The following is a 25,692-nucleotide window of genomic DNA, read 5'->3' on the forward strand; positions in this document are numbered from 1 at the left end:
AATCAACTCGGCGGGGATTCAGGTTGATCTGTTGGGATTGCCGGTGGGGGGATGGGCCCGGACTCCCTGAAGGGCAGGCAAGCCCGGCAGCACTTAATTCTGGGCCTCGGTCTTCTGTCTTCCTGTAAATCCCATCAACTTGATGGACGCCTGAACAGGAGCTCTATCCACCCATCCATTTGATCGCTTTGTTTCCCGGTGTGAACTAGACCATCCAGGTTTCGTCATTACATCAGACCTTCTCGGTCGCAACCGCTGCCGTAGCTTTCACCGACGAACATCTTGTTTTGAGCTCTATGATGCCTTAAATTTTTAGCATATACGCAGTCTCCCTCGAGGAAGTCCAAGCTCACCATCATGGCGCCCGTTGGTGCCGCGCTCTGGCGCTCTCTCCGCGCCCACCAGGTATACGGTGCGAACACCGACGTAGGCAAGACCATTGTGTCGACTATTCTCTGCAATGCTGTCAATCGCCTCAAGACCAACGAACAGTCGGCATTTCTGAAGCCTGTTTCAACAGGCCCGCTGGACGACGCGGATGACAGGTAAGATCAATTCACTTTAGTGGGTGAAGATTATCAACTCAACGCGTGACCTCAGGCATCTGCAACGCCATGCTCGCGGCACCTTGACAAAATGCCTCTACCAATTCGATGAGCCTGTCAGTCCGCATATTGCAGCCCAGCAGAAGAACTTCACGGTATGAGGCCCAGTCCCGTGTTTTATCTTCAGGCAACATACTGAAGCCAGCAGATTCCCCGGGATGACGATATCCTCTCCTCAATTCACAAGACCCTTTCCGGCTGGGCCGATGATGGAGTCAATTTCGCTCTGGTCGAAACGGCCGGCGGTGTTCATTCACCAGGCCCCAATGGGAACTCCCAGGCTGATCTCTACCGGCCTCTTCGGCTGCCGATTATTCTGGTCGCTGACTCTCGCCTCGGTGGAATATCGTCATCCATATCCGCCTATGAATCCCTTTTGATGCGGGGCTACGACATTCACTCTGTACTTCTGTTCAGAGATGAATATTACCAGAACCACGAGTACTTGGGTAATTACTTCCGAGGAAAAAGTATACCGCTTGTTCCATTACCTCCGCCGCCCGCACGCCCACATGAACAAGATCCCAATTCCCGGGCCCGGGATCTTGAAGCATTAGACACGTACTACACCCGTGTTGCGGAGGGCACGGATGTCGTGTCCCTCCTGGATGAGCTAGCTCTCAAAAATGAACAGCGGATCGATTCGCTCGAAGACATGGCAAGCCGAGCGCAAAAGTCAATCTGGTATCCATTTACGCAGCACCACGGCATGCAGCCCAAGGATATTACTCCAATTGACTCGGCATATGATGATTTTTTCCAGACGTATACGGCTCCAGAGAACTCGGCACAGCAAGGAAAGCTCCAAGCGACATTTGATGGTTCTGCATCATGGTGGACACAGGGCCTTGGCCACGGGAACCCAGGCCTTGCTCTATCAGCTGCTTACGCTGCTGGACGTTACGGACATGTAATGTTCCCTGGAAATATACATGAACCTGCACTTTCATTGGCAGAAATTCTCTTGAAGACAGTTGGCAACCCTCGCCTTCAGAAAGTTTTCTACACAGACAATGGCAGTACTGGAATGGAGGTTGCTCTCAAGATGGCACTTCGTGCTACGTGTGACAGATATGGCTGGGATGCAAGCCAAGAGCAGGTCAACATCTTAGGTCTTAAGGGCAGCTATCATGGTGACACAATTGGAGTTATGGATTGCTCAGAGCCCTCCACATTCAATAAGAGAGTCGAATGGTACAGAGGACGTGGCTATTGGTTCGACTTCCCTCTGGTCAATATGTCACAGGGAGTCTGGAAGGTTGACGTTCCTGCGGAGCTGCAAGAATCTCTTGGAGGCACGCAGGAATTCTCGTCATTGGATGCAGTCTTTGACTTGGAAAGCAGAGTCAATTCAGACATCGGGGAGCGCTATAGGAAGTACATTCTAAACATTATTGAGCGCCTGGTTCAACAAGAAGGGATGAAATTCGGGGCTCTTATCATGGAGCCCATCATTCTAGGAGCCGGTGGCATGCTATTCTGGTCAGTATTGACATTGCTCGTCCTGTACAGAGAAGGAACTGACGGAAAACCACTGCAGTGACCCATTGTTTCAGCGATGTCTCGCAGACGTTGTCCGCGGAAACCCACAGCTGTTTAACCGAACTAAGCCGGCCTCAATAGAGCCACCCCCACAGTCTGAGGTCTCGTGGTCCGGCCTTCCAATTGTCTTCGACGAGGTTTTCACTGGTCTCTACCGTCTAGGCCGAAAATCCTCCGCGTCGTTCCTCGGGGTCAACCCCGATATCGCTGTCAACGCAAAGCTTCTCACTGGAGGCCTAGTGCCGCTCTGCACGACTTTGGCAAGCAATGAGGTCTTCAGTGCTTTTGATAGCCCGGACAAGACGGATGCCCTCCTTCACGGACATAGCTATACCGCTCATGCTGTTGGCTGCCAAGTAGGCCTGGATTCTCTACGGACAATGAACAGTATGGACGAGAACGGAGCCTGGAACGGATTCAAGACCGATTGGAACCAATCCCATGCCAACGATGGCACCCGACCGGGGCAGGTCTGGAGTGTCTGGTCCCACGGGCTTGTCCACGAGCTGTCCCACGCAGCGACCGTTGACAGCGTCTTCGCCATTGGTACAGTGCTCAGCATTTCCTTGAAAGACGCACAAGGTGCAGGTGAGTTTCCCGAAATATTTTCTACACTGAATCTCCACACGCCGATTCCAGCCGGCTAACATGTGACGCCTCCACTGAATAGGCTACACATCCACTGCGGCTAAGGGCCTTCAGAGCAGATTAGCCGCTGGCGGGCCGCAGTTTAACGTCCACTCCAGAGTCCTCGGTAATGTACTTTACTTGATGTCGAGTGTGACCGCCAAAGAAGAGACACTGAAAACAATTGAGGGCCTGCTGCGAGAGTCACTGCTGTAGATAGCATATGTAATTGAATGAATAAATGAATGAATAAAACTGTTATGTTGATGTGACAGTGAGTCGCCGACTCACCGTCTATCGCGAGTCTCACCGACCGCCGGTAAAGCAAAGCGGAAATCGGGTGGAACTGGAAGCCAGATCCAATCTTGGCGCCGTTGAAGAATTGGGTCACCGAATCTCAGCCCAAAACCATACCAAGACGATGGATCAAGACGGCAGGGCGCAAGAATGGAACGCTTGTCACTTAACCTAGGTTATGTGTTGACGGTCCGTCATTATCCGTGTTAATCGGCCCCTCGTCATTCGCCAGGAACACCGCTCTTCGATCTTCAATTCTTCATGAATGGTTCCGGCCTGGTGTCGCCCGCAGATCTACACTTCACAACGCGTACCGTGCTTAATCATCTGGCGCCCGGACCCACCTGGCGCCCGATTTCTATACACAACAACACTACTAAAAATGAAGCTTTTGAACCCAATACATTCTATATTTCTTAAAGATCTTTTAGTGTGGCAAATTTGACGCGCTGAAAACCCTATATACACTTTTAATCGTCACGAAACCGGTGGGGGAGGCGAATCTGGCGCCCTCGACGATTTATCGTTGTAGAGGACTCTTCAACAACCTCAGCTTCCTGGACAACAATATCGTGCTTATTTTGAGGCGTTGAAGGTGTAGATTGCTTCTTTTTACCCTTTCTAGCAGTTCTGATATCATTTTGAAGCTGACTATCCACTTCCTTAGCTATCCGCGCCTCCTCCTTTGCAGCCTCTTTTTGACGTTTCTTCTCCTCAGCTTGCTGCACGCGGAGTTGCTTATTAGACGCCTGAATCCTCTTTCTTTCCTCAATAATTAGTCGCTTCTCCTCCTTTTCTTGCTGGCGGCGAAGTTTAGCCTCTTCTCTTGAAGCTTTAGCATCCTTAATTGCCTGGTCCTTCTCCTTCTGGAGATCCCGTGCTTGCTGGATCTTCTTTGGAGAATAGAACACTGCATTACCACTTTCTGCATCCTGAAGTTGGAATATAAGCGGTTTACCACGCTGGCGTTTCCTTTTCTCATTCACCAACGCTTCCTCAAGGCCCTGGCAGCGGAGTTTCAGTATAATATTCTCTGTAGAGAGGTGGTACATCGTAGAGCTTAGTTTCTTAGTGTTTTGGTCATAAACATCAGAAACAACTTGTTTTAAAAGTCTTTCTATCCTCCGCCAGTCCTCTGCTTGCAGTACTGACTTTGACGATTCACTAGATGATGGTCTTTCCTCTGGTAGCTTGGTAAACCTTGCTAGAACCTTCTCCGGATTCCATGGCCATAATCCAACAGATCTCCATGAACTCTCAATATTTTTTGCTGTCAAAGCCGTTTCCCAGCTCTCCCAAAAGAGAGGAAAGAAGTCTCGCTTGCTAATTGCACTGATGCCTTGAGAGTTATGCAAAAATCGTTCTAATCGATCCCCATACGCCTTGGAGAGAGGAGCAAAGATCCCAACATCTAATGGCTGCAGGGAATGCGTGGAATGAGGCGGAAAGGTAATAGTAAGGATCTTATTACTATCACAGAAGTCTAAAAACTTCATTGTGACATGAGATCCATGGCCATCAAGGATTAGAAGCCGCCAACGCCTTCTAGCTTTCTCCTTGGTCTCGCGATCAAATACATCTCGAAGCCAGGCGTATCCTAGATCATTGTTGGTCCATCCAGATGGCGAGGATGCAAAAAAACACTGGTGTGAGTTCTCTTCAAAGCCCTGCAGCCAGCTATCTTGAAGCTTTCCAGATACCGTTTGATATATAAGACCAGGAGAAAGAGAGGTCTTATCTGCACAGATACAGGCAATTGTTGTGATCCACTCTCTATTACCATCCTGAACCCGCTGTCGAATACCCTCACGCTCGTAGGTGCGCCTAGAAAAGACTCTCTTGCCTTTAGGAAGAATTCCTATAAGAAACCCTTTTTCGTCCATATTGTAAATATCCTCTTGCTGAATATCATATTCCCGTATTTTCCGCTCAAGCGCATCAAAGTATAAAGAGTAATATAATGCAGAATCAGCCCGCTTGCGTGAGGCATCCATGGCAGTTGTATAGCGGTTGACAAGCTCGTCCTCATGTCGCTTTACAAAGCGCGAAACCCAGTTCTTTCCAGGCGGTTTTCCAGCAATTTCCTCCGCAAAATTAGCAATCATCTGGTGGGATGGAAATAGGCCGGATCTCGTCAATCTATTAATATAATTTAAAAGGTCTTTTGTCTGTTGGTTGTTGAGAAATCGTTGGTTGGCATACTGCTCTTCTTTCGAGCGTTGAACCCCGCGATGATGCCTAGAAAGCGTTGATCGGTTTAAACCATACTTATTTGCAACTTTAGTATAGTTAATCGATTCGCTAGGATCCAGAGAATCTAAATATGCCAGCGCCGCATCCATTGAAGTCATATTGAATGAGTTATGAGGTGCTGAAGTCTACAGGAAAATGTCGGTGTATAAGAGAAATCGGGCGCCAGGTGGGTCCGGGCGCCAGATGATTAAGCACGGTACATCACGGGCAAATCAGGCGCTGCAGCGATCTGAATGGCCGGGACACTTTCCCATAGGGAAATACTCGAATCCTCGATCCACGCTGGCCGAATGAGTCGATGACTCTCTCAGCCTGCCCAGTGTTGAACCAGCGTTGGGGTCAACGCTCTCGCGCCCATCTGACCTCGAGCATTTGGGACCTTGGGCAATCGGAAACACCTCCTCAATTGGCCCGCGGCTTTTTGCATTGTTTCTCATCCAATAATTCACAGCCAATCTCCTTCCCCGAGCCATCTCCGATGACGAATTAACGTCTTCTGGTTCCCAGTCCCAGCCCCAGTCCCAGCCCAGTCAGTTGGCCCATGCTCTCAGTTTCCCCTCTCCCGCCGCATATGTTTGATCACCCTTCTCTGTGAGCGACTCTCTTCACACACCCAACATCGCCATGTCAGTTTCATTTTCACGGTCCCTTCCCAGGGCCTTTGCAAGGTCCTATGGCACTGTTCAGTCGTCGCCCACTGCCGCTTCCTTTGCGAGCAGAATCCCTCCCGCCCTCAGAGACGCTACGGCGGCTACTGCCCCGCGCACCAATTGGACTCGCGATGAAGTTCAGCAGATTTATGAGACGCCCCTGAACCAATTGACCTATGCTGCCGTACGTCACATAATTCTTACTCAAATTCCAGTCTAGATATTCCATAGAGAGACGATATGTTTTTAAGAAAATCAACTGACTCATTATCTATAGGCCGCTGTCCACCGCCGCTTCCATGACCCCGCTGCGATTCAGATGTGTACCTTGATGAACATCAAGACTGGTGGATGCAGTGAAGATTGCTCTTACTGCTCCCAGTCTTCCCGACACAGTACCGGCCTGAAGGCCACGAAAATGAGCCCCGTTGACGACGTTCTCAAGGCCGCCAAGATCGCCAAATCGAATGGGAGTACGCGTTTCTGTATGGGCGCCGCTTGGCGTGACATGCGAGGTCGCAAGACAAGTTTGAAAAACGTCAAGCAGATGGTATCTGGTGTTCGGGAAATGGGAATGGAAGTCTGCGTCACGCTAGGAATGATCGATGATAGCCAGGCCAAGGAACTAAAAGATGCCGGTCTAACAGCCTACAACCACAACCTGGACACCTCCCGCGAATTCTACCCCACTATCATCACAACCCGATCGTACGACGAGCGACTGAAGACCCTGTCTCATGTCCGAGATGCCGGAATCAACGTTTGCTCTGGTGGTATTCTGGGCCTTGGTGAGGCTGACTCTGACCGTATTGGTCTTATCCACACTGTCTCCTCGCTGCCATCGCATCCTGAGTCGTTCCCCGTCAATGCTTTGGTTCCTATCCCTGGTACCCCATTGGGAGATCGAAAGATGATCTCTTTCGATAAGCTCCTACGCACTGTCGCAACGGCCCGAATTATCCTTCCCGCAACGGTCGTTCGCCTTGCTGCGGGCCGCATTTCCCTCTCAGAGGAGATGCAGGTGGCCTGCTTCCAGGCCGGTGCAAACGCTGTTTTTACTGGAGAAAAGATGCTGACAACTGACTGCAACGGCTGGGACGAGGACCGGGCCATGTTTGACCGATGGGGCTACTATCCCATGCGCAGTTTCGAGAGGGAAACCAATGCCGTCTCCCCCCAGCAACAAGTTGACACTGTTGTCCAGGAGTCAGGGAAGACCCCCGCTGCGCCGGCCGCAGAAGCCCTATGATAGGGCTGCAGTCCATGACCCCGCCCCCTCAAAATCCATGTTTATCTGTTACACTTACCCCCCTTCGTGTGTGACTCACGGAGGAGCGCTAGAGCGTTGCTAGACCCAATACAACTACATCCGCGTCAATCAGATCTTTCCATCATCATGTAGCTATATCCTCCGGCACCTTGGCAACAATCCATACGTGCAACTGAATGCATGATAACCTCTCGTAAAGCTGTTGCCTGATGACCCCCCGTCCTCTACATCTAGCTTCCCATTCTATATAAACCTCTGCGTTCCTCAGCTGGGACCCAAGTAGTTTACAATGACCAGCCCTCGGGGTAACCGAACCTGTGCCAGTTTCCGCTCCTTGCATACATCCAGGGGCTCAGTCTCCGATCAACCTTCCCTTTCCAATCACCTGCAGGGCCCAGCAGTGGATCTGGCCGTGGGGTGCTGACTGCTGCCCCCCTCCCTTTTGTTCCAATCTGGATAATCGTGATACTATTGGTCCAGGAAATCACGCATACAAGGCATTCCGGGGATATATAGGCTTCGGCCACTTAGTTCTCGTCCCCAAAGTGTTGTCATACAGCCTTCCTCATATGTGAGATTCCTCTTCTCGCAACTTCTACAACTACAGCACACAAATGGATCAAGGATTACAGAACTAGAAAGAGAAGAGTATTTATACTCAACTGCGTGTGGTATTTGCTAATGCTAAGTCTATCAACATTATTATGTTCAGCGACAATTCATATCAATCTATCTGCAAGGGTCATCAACATATCAACTGAAGGTCAAAGATGAAAGGAAGCGTTTTGAGACCGTGAGGCCATTCATTCAAGACCGTTCAGAGCTGAGCCCACAAGTATATATTTATGGTGGGCATGGCCAACCGGCGCGAGGTGAGTGTTGACGCTGATTTGACCCATTACGCCAACTTCTGTAGTCTACCTGCTTACACTGACATCGATATTCCAGAGTCGAAGTCAAGTGGTTGGACTAGCTGCTTTTGGTGGTAAGTCACCACACTGTATTCAAACCATGCTGGCTTCCGGCTTGATATCCCCAGTCGCCTGGGTATCCGAACGGCTCATAGTCGTGTAGCGGCTGAAATCCTGAGGGCCGCGATACACATGGCCCGTGTCCTTATTCTTCTTTGCTTGATGTCTGAAATAGATGCGCTTACACCACTTCCACAGCTCGACGCCGCAAAAGAATAGAATGGCTTCAACGACGACAACGCCCCATTCCCACGAGATCCCGGTGTGCTTGAAGACAACATCGTTGATGACGGGGATATAGAGCACAGGGAACGTCGTGACGAAACCAAGCATGATACCGCCGAAAAGAAACTTATTGCGCCACACATCGTGCATCCACTGTGTGAAATACAGCTTTGAGCCGGGTTTCATGCGGAAGAAGCTACGGCGCATGTTGATCATCTCCCAGGCGAGGAAGAGGGCGAACCAAGTCATGCAGACGAAGGTGGTGGCGCGGGCGCGGAAAACTGTATCGCAATCGGGTGTGTAGCTGGAGTTGCAGCCCTCGCCGAGGTTACCGTCGCCCCAGACGTAAAGGACCATGGAGAAGGAAGTTAGACAGAGAGCGGCCATCCAAATTCCGTACACGATGGTGTCAACGATGATTTCCCAGGTGAAGATACCTTGTTTCTGTGGTCTGTTAGCACGGACTGGTTGACAGTTTTGTGAATGGCGGGGAAGTACGTACGCTTTGTGGGGGTCGGTCCATAATATCCGGGGCGGCAATCTCCATTCCCAGTCCCATATCAGGCATACCGGAGGTAATCATGATAATCCAGAGAATCTCGACAGGGGCAATGGGGAAGACAGATTGCCCGTTTACATCCTTGAACACGAGACCGATCAAGAGGGTAAGCGCCAGACCAACGTTTTCTGCGAGGAGATGCAGGACGAATTTTTGAATGTTATCAAAAATCCGACGACCTTCTTCAATACCGTTGATGATTGAAGCGAAGTTATCGTCAGTAAGAACCAGCTCTGATGCATCCTTTGCTACATCAGAACCCGCTTCTCCCATGGCAATACCGACATCAGCCCGTTTCAACGACGGCGAGTCGTTAACACCGTCACCTGTCATGGCTGCGTAGCGGCCACGGCGATGCAACGCATCAATCATACGGACCTTGGTATTAGGAGCGCATCGGGCGATAACGAGAGGAAGAGTGGGCAGGTTGTCGATTTCATCCTCTGAGAGTTTATCGAATTGACTAGCAGTCATGACCATTGCGTCTGCGACGTCCTTGGCAACACCATCCATGTTGGCAGGGATGATACCGACCTGCGCCGCGATAGCTCGTGCCGTACCAGGGTGATCACCGGTGACCATGTGGACGGAGATTCCAGCGCGGTAGCATTCTTCGATGGCACCAGCTGTCTCGGTTCGGGGTGGATCGTACAAACCGATCAGTCCACAGAACGTGAGGTTCGCCTCGACCTGTTCGCGAGGGGGCACTTCTTCGCTGTTCTCAATGACGCTGTCATCTTCGCGGCAAGCCAGGCACAGAACTCGAAGACCCTCCTTTGCAAGGGCCTCCATGTTTTGAAGGATCTGGTTCTGGGTATCCTCGGTCATTGGAATGGGTTCTTCGCCAGCAGTCCAGAGGACAGAGGTGCAAGACTCCAAGACTCGCTCCACGGCGCCCTTTGTGAAAACCATTTGGCGGCGAGTGTCCTTTTCAGAGGTACCGTCGCGGGCAAAAATGACGGACATTTTCTTCACAGTTGAGTCGAACGGGTACTCGGCCTTTTGCTTCCAGATCGGTTTCTCTCCCTTTGTCCAGCGCTCACGGCCCCAGTTGAAGCGGGATGCGAAGACCTGAATTGCAATATCGGTTGGTTCACCACGAGCCTGCCATTCTTTCTCGGACTTGTGCACATAGGCCAGGTTAGCCATGGCGGCAACATTTAGGTAATCCTCCAAGGTCTGGTTTTCTTTGATCAGTTCTTGGGGGTCTGTGGGCTCGCCTTGCACATCGCGCTCAAGCTTGGCGGGGGAATCGGTCAAGAGGCTAACATCACCCTCAGTAGGGTCCAATGGGTTGCTAGAAGCTCCAACTGAATATGTTCCCAGCGATGGGAGCCATGCTCTTTTGGCGACCATCTTGCCTTGGGTGAGAGTTCCCGTTTTGTCTGAGCAGATGTTAGTCACAGCACCGAGTGCTTCCAGGGAATCAAGTCTCCGGACAATGACATGTCTCTCAACCATTTGCTTTGTTCCCACCGCCATCGTGATGGTCAAGACCACAACCAAGCAAGCTGGAATCATCGCAAGTCCAGTGGCAACAGCATAGATAATGACTTCCTTCTGGTTGCTGAACGAGTTGGCAGCCATGACAACAATCGCGAATACAACAGCGATGGCGAAAAGAAGCAGCGCCAACTTGGAAAGCTTGCGCTGCAGCGGCGTTCCAACGTTGATACCCAAGAACCGACCAACAGCATCGGTGGCTGTTAATGTCCAGGCCTGCACATACCATCGCTTCTTGGTTTCACCCTCCGGGCCGCGCTTAACGGGGCGCTTTCGCGAGTCTTTCGCACGAAGTGCAGCAGCGATGGCTCCGATTTCGGTTTTCATTCCAGTGCCGACTACGACTCCGCGAGCTCGACCCCGGGTAACGGTTGAGGAGCTGTATGCGATATTCAGACGATCTCCAGGTCCAGTGTCTTCATCGAAGGTCATGTCGACCTCTTTCTGAACAGGTAGCGACTCGCCGGTCAGCAGCGCCTCATCTGTTTCAAAGTTCATGGCATCGACTAGTCTGATTTTAAAGTTAGCCTTGTCCTTTCCATGCTATTATTGAGGAGGCATACCTAACATCCGCTGGGACAGTGTCACCAACTTTCAGTTCAATCATGTCTCCGGGGACAATTTCAGTGGCGGGGATAGTATTCGTTTTTCCGTCGCGGGTGGCTACACCAGTAGGCGAACTCAAGTTCCGGAGAGAATCCATGGTCTTCTCTGCAGCATAATCCTGATACACGCCCACCACGATATTGAGACCAATGACTGCGCCGATGACGCCGCCTTCGATCCACGATTGGATTCCGAAACTGACGGCCATCGCAATGATAAGGACCTACATATTTTATAATCAAGACGTTAACCAACCATGTCGATGTCGAGGGAGAATGTGTTTAGCCACAAAGGAGGATAACTTACCAACATCATCGCGTTGGCAATCTGTCTAATAACAATTTTGGCAAGCGAAACTCCTTCGCCGCCTTCCAGTTCGTTGGGTCCATGCAACTCCAGCCGCTTCTTTGCTTCAGCGGCGGAGAGACCTTCCTCCGAATTCACCTGAAGCTCACGGAGGATTTCATCATAGGTGAGTGAGTGAGCCGGCTTTGACAGTGGCTGGACGTGCTGTCCGCCCGCCTGCTCCGTCTTCTCTCCCATATCGTTTCTGATTTGTGTTAAGGTTGTGTTTTCTTTCGAGGTTATGCTTGTTCTGACGTTTCTACTATGGTTGCGTTCTTTTAGGGAGGCTCCATATAGATAGTGTCATCCAAAGAATGTGAGTCCATACACGAGAAGGACTGGGCCCGAATCGGTATTGGTTGAGGATTGATGATCTAGATTTCAGATTTCTATCTTCTGAAGACGTCTCCGGAAAGGTGGGCGATGGCACTCTATTTAACTCTAAATCAACCATGACGAAAGTCTCAAAGGCTCCGGGGGGCGATATAGACCTCCACTCTGCAACCCGGATCGGTACAACGCCAAGCGCCAATGATAAGCGCCATGGATTGGTGTTCTTGGCTGTAACCAAGGATTGGAGTATGCTCGGCGTTGTGTTAAGGGCACTCAATGACGCATACGACTCGGGCGAACCACGTGAAGGCCCGCGGCGCTTGGCGAATTCACCTCTAAGCGAACCAGCGGCGATGCCCGGCACTATTCGACCTGTGATTGGTCAAGGCCCGTGATGGACCCAGCGGAGTGCCAAGCGCATCCGGAGAGCGCGGGAGCCTTGGCGGTTGGCGCACGCTGGGAACAATTCACGCCTAGGATTGGTGCTTCTTGGACACAAACTTGGCAGGCTGCAGCCTTGAGGGGCCTGAGGGTGGTGGCAAGTCTAAATTCAGCCCGGTGGCCCTTCAAATTGGCCCTACATCCCCGAAGGAACATTTGTGAATGGACATTGCCCCCCACTAGAGTGAATCCCAGGCGTCTCACATCGCCAGTCTCGACCCGTCAGATGTGAATGCAATCGCATTCTAGCCGATTTATCCGACAAAACCCCCCACGTTGCATCGAGCCATATTATTGGATATGCTAGATTGCTAGGTTCGGTCGTTTTCGTATTTTGCACGCCCGTCGCCGGCTGGGCCTATGCTATGGCAGCATGGCGGGCAACCCGACCAGCAAAAATCTAATCGCCGTCGTTATTGGAGCTGTGCTTCTCTTCGGCGCCATTAGCGTACTTCCGGTGTACGTTTGTTTCTGATATTCTCCTACCTTCAGCCGAACCAACTCCGTCGATTTCTGCCCCTCCTCTGGCCCGCACACCCCTCCTGATGCTTACCCCATGCACGCACCCCTGCTGCGCTTCAGAATATTCCACGGAATTCGATTCCTGCGCGAGGCGTTCGGGATTGATCACATCAATTTTGCTTCCCCGTATCCCTGCCCCAGAAGCACGCGACACAGGAAAATCATATTAACTAGCTCAAACATGCAGCATTATTATGCGACGGCACCGTCAGAGAGCAGCACAGAGACATGCAAATGAGCTCCGTCGTCTCGAAACCAACGGTAGCATGAGACAGGTCACCGTGCAAAGATGGCTAGACGAGCAATCAACATCTGATAACCTGGAGCGATTCGCAGGTGAATCATGGTAAGCTCGCGCTCTTTTTCCTTCCACTCTTTGGGTCAGTCTTGGCGTCCTCGTAACAAGATGCGGGCACAGGGCTGGATTTAGTGCGGCTTGGCGGTCCTCCGTCTCTTCCTTGATCCCCCTCCTTCCAACGCTGATCCAACCCGGATGAGCAATTTTGAGTTAATGAATTTGGTTCCGACTTGCCAGCCCCATCTGTCTCACGTCCCTTCTCGTGCCGTCGGCCTTATCGCCATCCGATTCCACTGTCCATCCTCATCTGAATCAAAATCAGAATCAGCCGCCATCACCACCTGAGGCAGCACATATCTCACATCACCATCCCAATCCATTATGCAGGCCTCAAACAAACAATGACGACTACGACGGCTGCACTCGACCCCTTAGAGCTCCTACACCTCACGACTACCAGGGTGGAAGATCAAACACCCAGTGTTCGTTCAGCGGCGTGCTGATCCTCAACCGATGCAACCACGCCTTCCACACAGCCTGTCTTGCATCATGGCTCCAGTACCGCCAGTACAGATGCCCAATATGCGCGGACGTGCTCTTTCCCGGGTGAAAATTCGCTATTGTTTTATTATTATTATTATCGGAATACCCTCCCCCACATTGTGACCCCTTCGCAGCTGTCCTGATTCCTGAATCATTATACTCTAACCCCGACTCCGCTTTACGACGTAGTCTAGTCGAGTTAGAGAACTTAGTGAGCATGAAATGGGCCGGGCTGGGCTGGTCCCAGACTTGGCATTTTGTCTATATTACGTTTCCGTTTCGTGGCCGGAATTAGTAAATGAATAAGGCAACTACTCCTGCGGCCCTGCTAGACATTTAAGGTTGTAGCATTCTCAGTGTAGGTTTGGCGGGAATGTTGAGATAGCAAATCCAGCCTTAATACTGTCAATATAGGCCATCACGTTGGAAACCTTGGAGTGTCGGAGGAATCCAACTCTCCCCTGGCCAAGAAATTATGAGCCATGGACGACATCATCATCCTGGTTCAGCCCAGTCCAGAACCCCACAGCTGCACTGGCCTACCACATCGTCGGTTATTTATTTATTATTTTCATTTCCGGCAGGTATATTTTATTTTGAGCTCCCGGGTTCCGTGCCCCGAGGAGATAGACTATTCTTAGACTACGAGATTAAGAAAGTGAGACGGATTCGTCGTGAAACTCAATTAAATCGTTGGAATATGGACGCGAAAGTGCCGAGAACACAACCATCCGGTCGCTGACGATCATATTTTCCCCAGGTTGTCGAGCTCTGTGAAGCTGCCGTGGCTTTCGTGGGGGTAGGAATTTATTTGGGCCATCTGCAGGGGATCGATAAGTGATGACCATGAATGTTTGCTTCATTCTTCAAGACGTGCATGTCTGGGGTTGGTTTGTTTGCCTGGTTTGTGCTTGCGGCTGCAGTGAGGTATGTACTATGGATATCGTGTACTGTGTAGGAAGACCATGTGATGACCTTCCCTAGGTGTTTATACTTGCTAGGATAATATTCCTTCACGTCCTTGGTGAGGGAAGAGAGCCTAGAGTGGATCTAGCAAGGTATGGCGATGCAAATATGGAAGGTTTCGCGTACATAGTGAAAAGGCGGCAGGTTCGGCATATGCAGGTTCGGTCTTTCCCTCCGTCTTCTGCGCCAATACTAAAGTCCCACGTTCAGTTCCTGACCGCATTTTCAAATGGTCCTTGGGATCGAACACGAGATGTAGATCTTACATGAGGGGTTGGTTTCTCTTAAACTAGGGTTGCTTTTCCGTGGACAAATACGCACAGACATCGCATTCAAAAAGAAACGGGCGACAGGTGTCACTTGGAGGATTACACTCAACCAGTAAACTAGACTGGATAGGTTGACATTGATTGTGTCTGAGCGCTTGCAGCCGCCTGCGTATTGACAGCCAATCTTTGGGTGCGCTTTTGCGTCCGAGCTTGTAGTTCTCGTCGCATGAGCCGCCAAGATATGCGGAGTATCAGGTGCAAGCAGTTTGTATACAGTTCCAAGGTGAGGTCTATGATCATAGATGAGAACAGCCGCGCCAGGCGGTGGTGCGGGATAGGCTGACTTCTCAGTACCGAGAGACTGGGCATCGCAGAATGCAGGATAGATACTCGAGGGAGAATATGATGACTTTGGACAAGGCAATTGATGCCCCACAGATGGTACCAGCTCAGCGCCTGCAACCGCCGCGGAACTCACTGCATATGCGGAGTAAGGGAGCAATGCTCATTTAATCTCCAATGCAGAATGATCATAGTGCAGATGCGAAATCAGTCGGTCGGGTTCGTCGCCCTGATATCCCGCAAATGCGTTGCGTTGCGAATCATGGTTCGAACAATTGAACAGTTTCTATGTAATTTTCATCGTGTCCCAGATTTCCCAGGCTCTATCCCACCGTGCCGATCTAATCTTTTCCGAAATATCCTATTATGAAACGTGAATATACGGGTGTGGAGAGGGAGTCGCCATCAGAATGATCCTCCTGGTCAGCTAGCATAAAATATGAGCAGTGAGCACTGACTTGCCCCACGACATCACACCACGTTTTGGGATTCGCGGAGAAAGCATCCTTCCCCGAAGACCCCGCCACCAATGCAAGCACTGACAGCCAAAGCAGAATCCCGACGGCTTGCGCACCAATGTAATCGCGCCGAGGAGCAGTGTCACAATGCCGCCGGAACCGCACTGGTGAGCATCTGTTGGACCAACAGGCTTGGAGCTCGTTGACAGAATATTCTAGAAAAGGTACGCAGTGATGGCATGCTTGGCCAAGGATTTCCAAGAGCGGAACCTCGTTAAATTGGCCATAACCGACGTAGACAAGAACTCAGAAGCCGCCCCAGGCCGTCCGACGGACAAGAAGCGGGAAGAATGGTAGCATCGCTTCAACGAAAACGGAGACTGGGGAAGGGCGCGGGATCAATCATGGTGGTGGCAGGTGGTCGGGAATGGATCCACCCTTTCTTGCCTCTCGCAAAACCGGGGCCGCCGAGCATGCCCCAGGCCCATCCATTTCTTGCATTTCCGCTTCGCCCCCCGTTAGCAGGGTTATCTTGAGCGTATCATATCCCGCCAATGCCACACGTGTAATATCCGGTGTTATCGTAAAGCGGGGCCGTTTGCTGTTTCCTTTCCCCCTCTATCGGACGACGCGTTGCTTGCTGGGCGTCTCTTCGCATTGCCTGTTTTAGAGCGAATATCCTCTTAAGGTTTGTGGCCGTCTGGGTATTTCTTAGCACGAATAAATGGGCCTGATTAGCTGCATGCAATCCTTTGAAGCATCTTGGCGCTGAAAAGAAGATAATGTTGATTCCGGTCAAGATCTGGGCAACAAAAACGAGGGAGGAGCGTGCCAAGCCCCATCGGGATTATATAAGCAGGCGGTAGTCACGGGATTCTGTTGGGCTGCCCCTCCTGCCCAATTAGGCACGCCCAGACCCGGCCTTCCGAACCTTGGTAAACAAGTATCGAACACCGACAACAATGCGAATTCAAGCTTCTCAATTGCGCTACATCAGCAAGGCACAGGATGCTATCCGGAAATGTGATGACAAGCTGCGGAGCATAAACCACAAAGTAAGAGTCTTGTTCAGGTTGTCGAGGAAACACCTATCTAACAACCAAAGATATGGTCCAACCCGGAACTAGGGTTCAAGGAATACAAAACACACGATGCCATCTGCGACCTATTTGATACACTCAGCTCGGAAGGCTATTCTGTCCGGCGCCATGCTTACGGGGTAGACACTGCGTTCGAGATCGAATATCAACACGGCGACGCTAACCATGGCCGTGTCCTTGTCTTCAACGCCGAGATGGACGCACTCCCAAATATTGGCCATGCTTGTGGCCATAACCTAATCGCAACCAGCTCTATCGCTGCGTTCATTGCTACTTGCGAAGCCATGAAGGCCGCTGCCCCCAAAGAAGTGAACTACACCGTTCGCCTTTTGGGAACTCCAGCAGAGGAATCAGGCGGTGGAAAGCTCCGTCTCCTAGATGTTGGGGCGTACCAACATGCCAACGCTTGCCTGATGATCCACCCGATGCCCATCGTGCCGGGTCGGCCTGAGATCCTGAGTCTCGCAAAGTCGCCTGCTGGCGGGTTCCTTGCGAAGAATAGTGTCCATGTAACATATATTGGGAAACCAGCCCACGCTGCTGCGGCTCCTTGGGAAGGCATCAATGCCCTTGACGCGGTTGTTGCAGCTTATGTCAATGTCTCGCTTCTAAGACAACAGATCTTACCCACTCAGCGGGTGCATGGGATTATCGTCAACGGAGGTGAAAGATCAAATATTATCCCCGCGAGTGCAACTCTGAGCTACACAATTCGCTCTCCAACTCGGGCAACGCTGGAACCACTGACTGAGAAGGTTATTAAGTGCTTTGAAGCGGCCGCGGTTGCTACGGGCTGTCAAGTCGAATTTGAATGGTAAGCCTGGTTAAAAATGACCTTGTTCTTTTGCAAGGTTGTCTCACTATTAACTATAGGGGCACCTCATACGATGACGTTAAATCAAACTCGCCAATCTGTGAAAGCTATGTCTCTGTAATGCGAGCCATGGATCACCATGTCCTACTCACCCTTCCTCCTGGAGAAAGCGGTTCAGCTTCAACAGACATGGGTACGTCTCGCCCTTTGCATACTACCTGTTACGGTATACCATTTTTCTAATATGGATTACAGGTAATGTATCATACGCTGTTCCTGGATTCCATGGTATGTTCATGATTCCCGCAAAGGGTGGCAACCATACCCCGGAGTTCGCCGACGGAGCAGGGACCTTGGAGGCGCACAAGCGGGCGATAAATTGCGCAGCTGGAATGGCTGTTGTCGCCTGTCACTTCTTTGAGGACGATGAATTCGCGAAAGAAGTTGAAGAGGATTTTCGGGATGACTCCTTGGTGTCTATGTCCTCTGGTTACTAATTATACTACAATAACTATATATGAAGATGTGATCTAAGAGTTAGAATACACTAGTTTGAATAGAAGTTTATAACAGTGCTTGTGCCAATCTTTATATTCGGAACCATTATACACGCTTATAAATCTAATTTTTAAACAAAGGTATCAATCCCCTAGGCAGAGGGAGCAACCACCTTGTCCGTGACATAGAGGTCAACGTACTTGTCGACCTCGTAGGCCTCGAGGGCAGCCTTGTTGTTGCCGAGGTCGACGAGCTCCTTGAGACGGGACTGGTCGAAGTGAGCCTGCAGGTGACGCTGGTACTTGTCGAGGATCTCGGGCTTAGCCTCCTCACGACGCAGACGGTGGCCGAGGGGTGCCTCGACGACAACCTCGTCGAGCACGGTGCCGTCGTTCAGGGTGACAGTGAGAGCGTTGGGGATGGTACGCTTGCTGGGGTCGTGGTAGTCCAGGGTGAACTTGGGGTCCTCGACACAGCGGATGCGCTTGCGGAGGTCCTCGAGGAGAGGAGAGGTGGCGGCCTCGGAACCGTCAGCGTAGTCGTTGGCGGTCAGACGGCCGAAGGTGAGCATGGTGCCAACCATGTACTAGAGTAAGTTAGTTATACTATACGTCACAGTTCCATGATTTGAGAGTTCGTACCTGAATGCAGTGGTCACGGTCCGCAAAGTTGTCCATAGCCTTGAATTGCTTGTCGATGATACGAACGCACGCCTCGTGAGTGCGGTTGGTGATCTCCTTGATATCCTTGGCGCTCTTTCCCAGGGCCTTGAGCTTCTCGTTGACAATCTCGGCAGCTTCAATGGCGGTCTGAGAGTGGAATTCGGCTATTCAATTATTAACATCCACAAAGGTCATGCGTAAGTTTGCGATACTTACCAGGGTAAGAAACCTTGAAGAGAACGTTCTCCATGACATAGCTGCCGTAGGGGCGCTGGAACTTGAACTTGTTGCCCTTGAACAGGACGTCATAGAAACCCCAGACAGGAGCGGAGAGAACGGTGTGCAGGCCACCCTCACCCTTCTGGACCTTGAGGACCAGGTTGACGGCGCGCTGGCAGGCGTCACCAGCAGCCCAAGACTTCCTTGACATAGTGTTGGGGGAGTGTCGGTAGGTGCGGAGACTCTGGCCGTCAACCCACGCCTGTGTGATGGCATCTGCGGTCTGCTTCTCGTTGAGGTTGAGAAGCTTAGAAACGACGGCAGTGGTGGCGACCTTGACCAAAACGACGTGATCCAGACCGACCTTGTTGTAGGAGTTCTCCAAGGCCAGAACACCCTGGATCTCGTGGGCCTTGATCATGGCCTCCAAAACATCCTTAACTGTCGGGATCTTGCCTCCAGCAATGTTACCACCAGCGCGGTTGGTGCGAGCGATCCAGTCAGCAACAGCAAGGATACCACCCAAGTTGTCGGAGGGATGACCCCACTCAGCAGCAAGCCAGCAGTCATTGTAGTCGAGCCAGCGGATCATGGCACCAATGTTGAAAGCACCGTTCACGGGGTCCAGCTGGTAGGGGGTACCAGGCACGCGAGTACCGTTGGGAACAACAGTGCCGTCGACAATGGGGCCCAGGAGCTTGGTGCACTCCTTGAACTTCAGGGCCTCCAGACCACAGCCGAGGGTGTCAATGAGAACCAGGCGAGCAGTGTCGAACTAAACACGAGCTATTAATACGATTTATGCAACGCAATAAAAATATCTAAGCTTTAAGCGAAGCGATTGAGGGGGCTCATACCGCGAGATCAGAGTCGACCTTGTAGTTGTGGATGTAGTCGGCCATGTCCTTAATTTCAGGATCATAGCCCTTCTGGGCCGCAGCGGGGATTGGAGCCGCCGATTGCAGGGACGCCATTGTTGAGAATCTGGAGACGCGAGGAAGAGCTGGAGACGAAGAAGCTCTGCAGGAGTTGAGGATGGAGGGGGAAGACGAAGTGCGGGAGACAGAAGCGATGCGGGACTGGAGATTGCGGGGAGCCCTGTGGGTCAGCCGTCTCAGCGCTGAAGAGGCAGACATGTTGAAGAGCAAGAGAAAGGAACAAGAATGCTATACTCAATTGGAAGCAGAAGAGGAGAGGAAGTTCGCCCGGTCGGAGGGAGGGAGAGGAGAAAAAGGGAGAAGAGGAGCAGATTGACGTGAAGCACGGGGAGGAGGAGCCAGGAGAGGAGGTGACGTTGGCCGAACGTCTGCGCCGATTGAGCCGAGGCCGCTCGCTTTTGTTATGCCTCTGGCCCGGGCACTTTTAACCGGTCGCCCTCGCGGTTACACTCGGTGCTTTTCCCATCCGATCTCGGAATATAACTTACTGCTAAGTGCTTCGCTGCTGGTAATGGAGTCCATTCGATGTGTTATTCTTCCATGATAATGGCGCTTTTCGGCCCTTGCTAACATACTGTCCTGCGGTTCTCTGCCTCCCCGGAGTGCTCCCTTTCCCCGCACCACCTCTCTCGGTCCATATGTTAACTCCGTATCCGCGAAAATCCCTGCCATTGACCCAATTGGCTCTGAGCACTCCTCACAAAGGCCATCTGTTATTCCAACCGGAGGCGAAAATAAATACATCCAACTTCTTGCCATGGATCACTGAATTCCGACTCCCTCCTCACCGAAAGTTCCACGGCCGGCCGGGAATGAAGGATGGGTCCCGCGGCTAGGTAACTCTGAAAGCATGTGCCTTCACGGACCAGGCAATGACCGGCTGGATTCTCGCTTATCCGTCTCTCGCAATGATCTGATAATCTCGCCATAAATCGCCTTGGCGAACACAGGAGGAACTGCATTTCCAATCTGTGTCCGTGCATCTTGTTGGAAGCGGAAGTTCAATGGGAACGTCTGCAAACACGCAGACTCTCGTATTGTGAAGCAACGCTCTCCAGACGGGTGGTAATTATCACCGCCACCGCAGGTTATTGTCTTCGCTAGTCGGTTCCCATCAAAGGGTACTTTTCTTAAAGCTCTTGCATTTTCAACATCGTGATCAGGAGTCCCAGCAGGAATGCTCGAAATGACCCGGTTGATGGTTGCTATTTCGCGCAAACCAGTCTCCGGTAAGCCGTGAGTCGCGCGTGGTATCGGTGGAAGGGTTTCACCGGGTCTAGGCAGTGAGTGTTATAATTAAGATACCAGGCAAGCATTGGGCAACAAACATACCCAGAAGCAATAACGACCAGTCTCTTCCGTATTTGGGGGACACCATACTCCATAAATTTCAAAACAGCCCAGCGAACAGAATACCCAATCTCAATATAGTCACGGATTACTCCGAAGAAGATCTCCTTGTGTCGCTCGCAAAGGCCGCTTGTCTCCTCCATCGTGTGGATTCTAGGTTTTGCTTTGCGAATAAGGTCCCCACAAGAAAAAATACATGCTGAGTTCGCATCATCATTAGGCCCGGCTATTGTATGCGCTGGGGAGAATGTCTGACATGGTGGTGAGCCGTGGGTAATATCTACCCGAAGGAAATCCTCGTTATTAGTCAGGAAGCTGAATATATCACTATTTTCGCATTCAACCCTGGGGAAGTTGAGCCGGTATGTTGCTGCAGCATTCTGCGACTTATCAAATGCCCACTTTATATGCAAACCGGCAGTTTGAGCACCGCAAGAAACACCTCCAGCACCACAAAACGCGTCACCAAAGGTATATTTTCGGCATATCTGCTGTTCAGGATTTTCAACCTCATCTAACACAATAACTGGTGCTTGATGTTCTTCGCTGCCAAATAAAGGAGTCTCTCCTCGCCACGAGTGGCGCAGAGCTGCTGGAATGATACGGTATCCAGTGTCTGCTTCTTCGTATGTTAAATATTCGACCGATGTGGTTTCCTTGCGGAGAATTTCTTTCAGCCGACAGAACAGATATTTTGAACACTTCTTTTGCTGGTCTCGATTACTGTAACGGTAATTAGTGAAGCAGACCGAAACAAAACGTCGAACAAGCTCTAAGGGAATCTCAGCAGCTTCATTTGCAATCCAAACCAACTCGTTATTCCACCGGGGAAGATAAGTGCCAATATGATCTTTGACTTTTAGCAGTCGGCGGCCCTGGAAGTAGATTTCGCCCTTCGTGTTCTCCCATATAGAACATATACGGAAAAATGTATCATCATGAAGTTCAACTGACTGTCCCAGCTTATAAATAATCCCGTCTGAAATTATTTCCTCCAGAGGCTTTCTCTCCGGGAGCTCCAGCTGAGCAGGGCAAGGGGAGCCAGACGTGTGCTGTACGTAAAGCCCGTTTTCGAGTAAGACCTCAAGACACTCATCCGTAACATAATCACCTTCGTCAAATAACTCTGAGTCTGTAAGGAAGTTCTCTGTAAGGTCGACAACTTCCTGCGGTAATGAGGTGAAAGGAGTTTCTGTACGAGTGTATTGGCGTAAAAAGTAGGAACTGCTAGAACTAGAATCGTTGTCTATCGTAACACTTCTTGTTTCATGATCGAGTGTGTCGCTACTTGTGCTGCTGGCATTATCATCTATCACTATGATATTGCCTGGGTCGTCCATATTTCGGATATTCAGAAAGATCCCACAACGACAGGACAGATAAAAAAAAGAACCTAAACGACGGTAGGAAGGCGATATTTGTCGGCAAGGGGGAGTAGACACAGTAAAGAGAGGGATGAAAAGAGAAGAGTGAGATATGGTAGGAAAAGCGAGGACATGAGCAAGTGAGCAGAAGTGTTGAAGGCAGAGAATAGATAGCCTTCGTTTGTAAGGCAGGTAGTCCGTCTCTGTTTGCAACAAAGACTTGCATTCAAACAGAGTGCATGAATTGCATCTCTGAAGAAGCCGTGCTCCTTCAGATTGCATAAAATAGTTACAAACAGCATAGTCTATCAGGAGCCAACCATCACTCTGGGAGTTTGGTAAATGATAGAGACAGCAACTTCAAAGTAAAAGTGAAGCTATACCTACAAAGTCCGGAGGACATAAACAGTTGTGAGTATCAACGAACTTGCCCCACCTCAACATAGGCCATCTCCTAATAAGATTTGTTTTTCCATTTACTCTCACCTCAGCCCCTCAATAATTTTGACTTTGCTTCATGATCCTCGACTTATATGTATAACACGAGAGGGATAGGGCCAGAGGTGAATGACTAAGCGTCCGATCTTCTGCCGAAGCTGGGTCACGCGTCTTGTTGCGGTTTAGCGGGGAAAATTTCTTTGGAGAAGATGGATTAGAAAACGAGGAGACCGAATTCTCGTCTTCCTCTCCTCCTAAGACTCTTCTTAGCCATGTGCTCTCTTGCCCCTCCTATCCCTCCGTGGTCCTGAGTCCTGACCCTGGGCTTCATTCCTGTCCCAGGTCCCTTTTTCCAGAGCTTATTGTCTCCCTTGTTATGTCTTCATAGCAGAGTTCTAACTCCGACGTCGCTCCCTCAACCAACTTTGGTTTTTTTCCCACCATACCCCACCACACGTTGTGCTCAGGATTTGCCCCTCTGCGTTATCTTGTAAGTGTATTTGGGCCTGGTTTCGGGCATTTCATTCTTCGCTCTCCTCTTTTATGATGATCTTTCCGATTTTTTTATAGATGTTAGACTTCCTAAGCATTCTTGCGGACACTTTCCGGCCTGACCCTAGCTACATTATTCTGCTGTTCTCTCCAGTGGCTTGAGCTGTGTGCATTTTTGCTGACAATTGTACTAGCTCGCAGTAATACTACTAGTTAGGCAAGATGTGTGGTATCATCGCGTTGATACAGGCGAACCCGAGCTCCTCCGCCGCCATTGACCTTCATGAGGCCCTGTACCTTTTGCAACGTGAGTTCCCAATATAATTCTACGATAATTGCAGTGAATAATATAACTGATCTTGCATTCGTCGTTAGATCGAGGTCAAGATGCTGCTGGAATCGCAACATGCGCCGCGGGTGGTCGTATTTTCCAACTCAAAGCCAACGGAATGGCCGCCAAGGTTTTCAACGACGGCGCGAGGGTGGCAGACCTCCCAGGTTACATGGGAATCGGCCACCTGAGATACCCTACTGCGGGTAGCAGTGCAAATGCTGAGGCTCAGCCTTTCTACGTGAACAGCCCGTACGGCATTTGCCTCGCTCACAATGGAAATCTCATCAACGCTCCCGAGCTGAAGAGACACTTGGATTTCGAGGCTCACCGTCACATCAACACCGAAAGTGACAGCGAGTTGATGCTGAACATCTTCGCTGATGAGCTGAGTGAGACCAAGAAGGCGCGTGTCAACCAGGAAGATGTCTTCGCCGCGCTGAGCAGAATGTATCAGCGGTGCGAAGGCGGTTGGGCTTGTACCGCAATGCTAGCAGGTAACCCTCTCAAACCCTTGTGTTATATGATCAAATAGCTTACTCTGTTAGGGTTTGGTATCTTGGGTTTCCGCGACTCATATGGTATCCGTCCTCTGATCCTTGGCTCCAGACCCTCGCTTGACGGTCCGGGCACGGATTACATGATGGCCTCTGAGTCTGTTGCTCTACACCAGCTTGGATTTACGGATATGCGTGATATCCAACCTGGTGAGGCTGTTTTGATTGAGAAGGGCAGCAAGCCTGTCTTCCGTCAAGTAGCTCCCCGCAAGGCGTACGCTCCAGACATCTTTGAGTACGTATACTTTGCCCGACCTGATTCCGTCATCGACGGCATCAGCGTCTACCGCAGCCGTCAACGGATGGGTGACCGCCTTGCCGCAAGGATTCTCCAGGCGCTCGGCCCGGAAGTCGTCAAGGATATTGACGTCGTCATCCCCATTCCTGAGACGTCGACAACTTCGGCTGCTGCTGTTGCCCGGTATCTTGACAAGCCTTACTGCCAAGGCTTTGTCAAGAACCGTTACGTCTTCCGTACATTCATTATGCCGGAACAAAAAACCCGGCAGAAGGGCGTTCGCCGTAAGCTGAATGCTATGCAAGCCGAGTTCAAGGACCGAAATGTCCTTTTAGTCGACGACAGTATCGTGCGCGGAACAACGAGTAGGGAAATTGTAACCATGGCCCGTGAAGCCGGCGCGAAGAAGGTCTACTTTGCCAGCTGCGCTCCAGAAATTACGTATGTCAAGCCCATTATGTCATCTCTCCCGATATCTCCAGGTGCTAACTTCCGACAGTCACGCACATATCTATGGAATTGATCTTGCCTCTCCTCATGAACTGGTTGCACACAACCGGGATGCTGCCACGATCGCTAAGCTCATGGGTGCGGACAGTGTTATCTTCCAAACACTGGATGACCTGAAGGGTGCTTGCGCTGAAATCGCCCAGGAGAACAAGTTAGAAGAGCCGCGCAATTTTGAAGTTGGGGTTTTCTGTGGCAGCTACGTTACTCCAGTTTCAGAAGGCTACTTTGAACACCTGGAGAAAATCCGGGGTGAGGGCCGGAAGATCAAAGCAGTCGACCGTGCCAAGGAGGCCGTCACGCACGGTTTCGCTAGTGAGGAGGACTTCCAGATTGCTGCCAACGGCGTTAAGGTGTCCAACAGTGGTTCCCTTGTACCTGCTGGGGATCCCAGTGAATCGGACGTGCCTAAGGTCACCGTCCCGGCCTCTAGCAGGCCACGTCAACACGAGGAGGAAGAGCCTCCCAAGGTCAAAGACCGAATGGATATCAGCATCCACAACATTGGCGATCACCACTAGTCAAATCCTCAATCGCCGTTCGCCCCATCCGGGGTATC

The 25,692-nt window shown here is 50.9% G+C and overlaps 8 protein-coding genes across 8 annotated transcripts; 5 read left to right on the forward strand and 3 right to left on the reverse strand.

Moving 5' to 3' along the window:
• Positions 1-357: 357 nt before the first annotated feature.
• On the forward strand, positions 358-2,990 carry bioDA (adenosylmethionine-8-amino-7-oxononanoate aminotransferase; the record flags this gene model as incomplete). The annotated part of the gene is made up of 5 exons (XM_041702674.1): positions 358-545; positions 601-700; positions 754-2,087; positions 2,146-2,735; positions 2,818-2,990. 5 exons carry the CDS (start codon positions 358-360, stop codon positions 2,988-2,990), a joined length of 2,385 nt encoding a protein of 794 aa, XP_041549973.1.
• Positions 2,991-5,948: 2,958 nt separating this feature from the next.
• BIO2 (biotin synthase) lies at positions 5,949-7,223 on the forward strand (the record flags this gene model as incomplete). The annotated part of the gene is made up of 2 exons (XM_041702685.1): positions 5,949-6,158; positions 6,252-7,223. 2 exons carry the CDS (start codon positions 5,949-5,951, stop codon positions 7,221-7,223), a joined length of 1,182 nt encoding a protein of 393 aa, XP_041549974.1.
• Positions 7,224-8,248: 1,025 nt separating this feature from the next.
• APUU_10609A (cation-translocating P-type ATPase) lies at positions 8,249-11,651 on the reverse strand (the record flags this gene model as incomplete). Its single annotated transcript, XM_041702696.1, has 4 exons — positions 8,249-8,884; positions 8,943-11,013; positions 11,066-11,331; positions 11,415-11,651. The coding sequence occupies 4 exons, from the start codon at positions 11,649-11,651 to the stop codon at positions 8,249-8,251; spliced, it is 3,210 nt and encodes a 1,069-aa protein (XP_041549975.1).
• A 1,292-nt stretch (positions 11,652-12,943) lies between these two features.
• Positions 12,944-13,657, forward strand: APUU_10610S (RING finger protein; the record flags this gene model as incomplete). The annotated part of the gene is made up of 2 exons (XM_041702708.1): positions 12,944-13,095; positions 13,285-13,657. 2 exons carry the CDS (start codon positions 12,944-12,946, stop codon positions 13,655-13,657), a joined length of 525 nt encoding a protein of 174 aa, XP_041549976.1.
• Positions 13,658-16,587: 2,930 nt separating this feature from the next.
• On the forward strand, positions 16,588-18,036 carry APUU_10611S (M20 family metallopeptidase; the record flags this gene model as incomplete). Its single annotated transcript, XM_041702719.1, has 4 exons — positions 16,588-16,680; positions 16,731-17,539; positions 17,599-17,732; positions 17,795-18,036. The coding sequence occupies 4 exons, from the start codon at positions 16,588-16,590 to the stop codon at positions 18,034-18,036; spliced, it is 1,278 nt and encodes a 425-aa protein (XP_041549977.1).
• A 152-nt stretch (positions 18,037-18,188) lies between these two features.
• On the reverse strand, positions 18,189-20,054 carry PDH1 (putative 2-methylcitrate dehydratase; the record flags this gene model as incomplete). The annotated part of the gene is made up of 4 exons (XM_041702730.1): positions 18,189-18,623; positions 18,679-18,863; positions 18,916-19,693; positions 19,776-20,054. 4 exons carry the CDS (start codon positions 20,052-20,054, stop codon positions 18,189-18,191), a joined length of 1,677 nt encoding a protein of 558 aa, XP_041549978.1.
• Positions 20,055-20,714: 660 nt separating this feature from the next.
• On the reverse strand, positions 20,715-22,546 carry APUU_10613A (DNA cytosine methyltransferase; the record flags this gene model as incomplete). The annotated part of the gene is made up of 2 exons (XM_041702741.1): positions 20,715-21,132; positions 21,189-22,546. 2 exons carry the CDS (start codon positions 22,544-22,546, stop codon positions 20,715-20,717), a joined length of 1,776 nt encoding a protein of 591 aa, XP_041549979.1.
• Positions 22,547-23,722: 1,176 nt separating this feature from the next.
• Positions 23,723-25,654, forward strand: ADE4 (amidophosphoribosyltransferase; the record flags this gene model as incomplete). The annotated part of the gene is made up of 4 exons (XM_041702752.1): positions 23,723-23,807; positions 23,876-24,328; positions 24,380-25,067; positions 25,126-25,654. The coding sequence occupies 4 exons, from the start codon at positions 23,723-23,725 to the stop codon at positions 25,652-25,654; spliced, it is 1,755 nt and encodes a 584-aa protein (XP_041549980.1).
• Between the last annotated feature and the right edge of the window lie 38 nt (positions 25,655-25,692).

This window comes from Aspergillus puulaauensis, chromosome 1 (genome assembly GCF_016861865.1).
Source record: "Aspergillus puulaauensis MK2 DNA, chromosome 1, nearly complete sequence".
Classification (NCBI taxonomy): Eukaryota; Fungi; Ascomycota; class Eurotiomycetes; order Eurotiales; family Aspergillaceae; genus Aspergillus; species Aspergillus puulaauensis.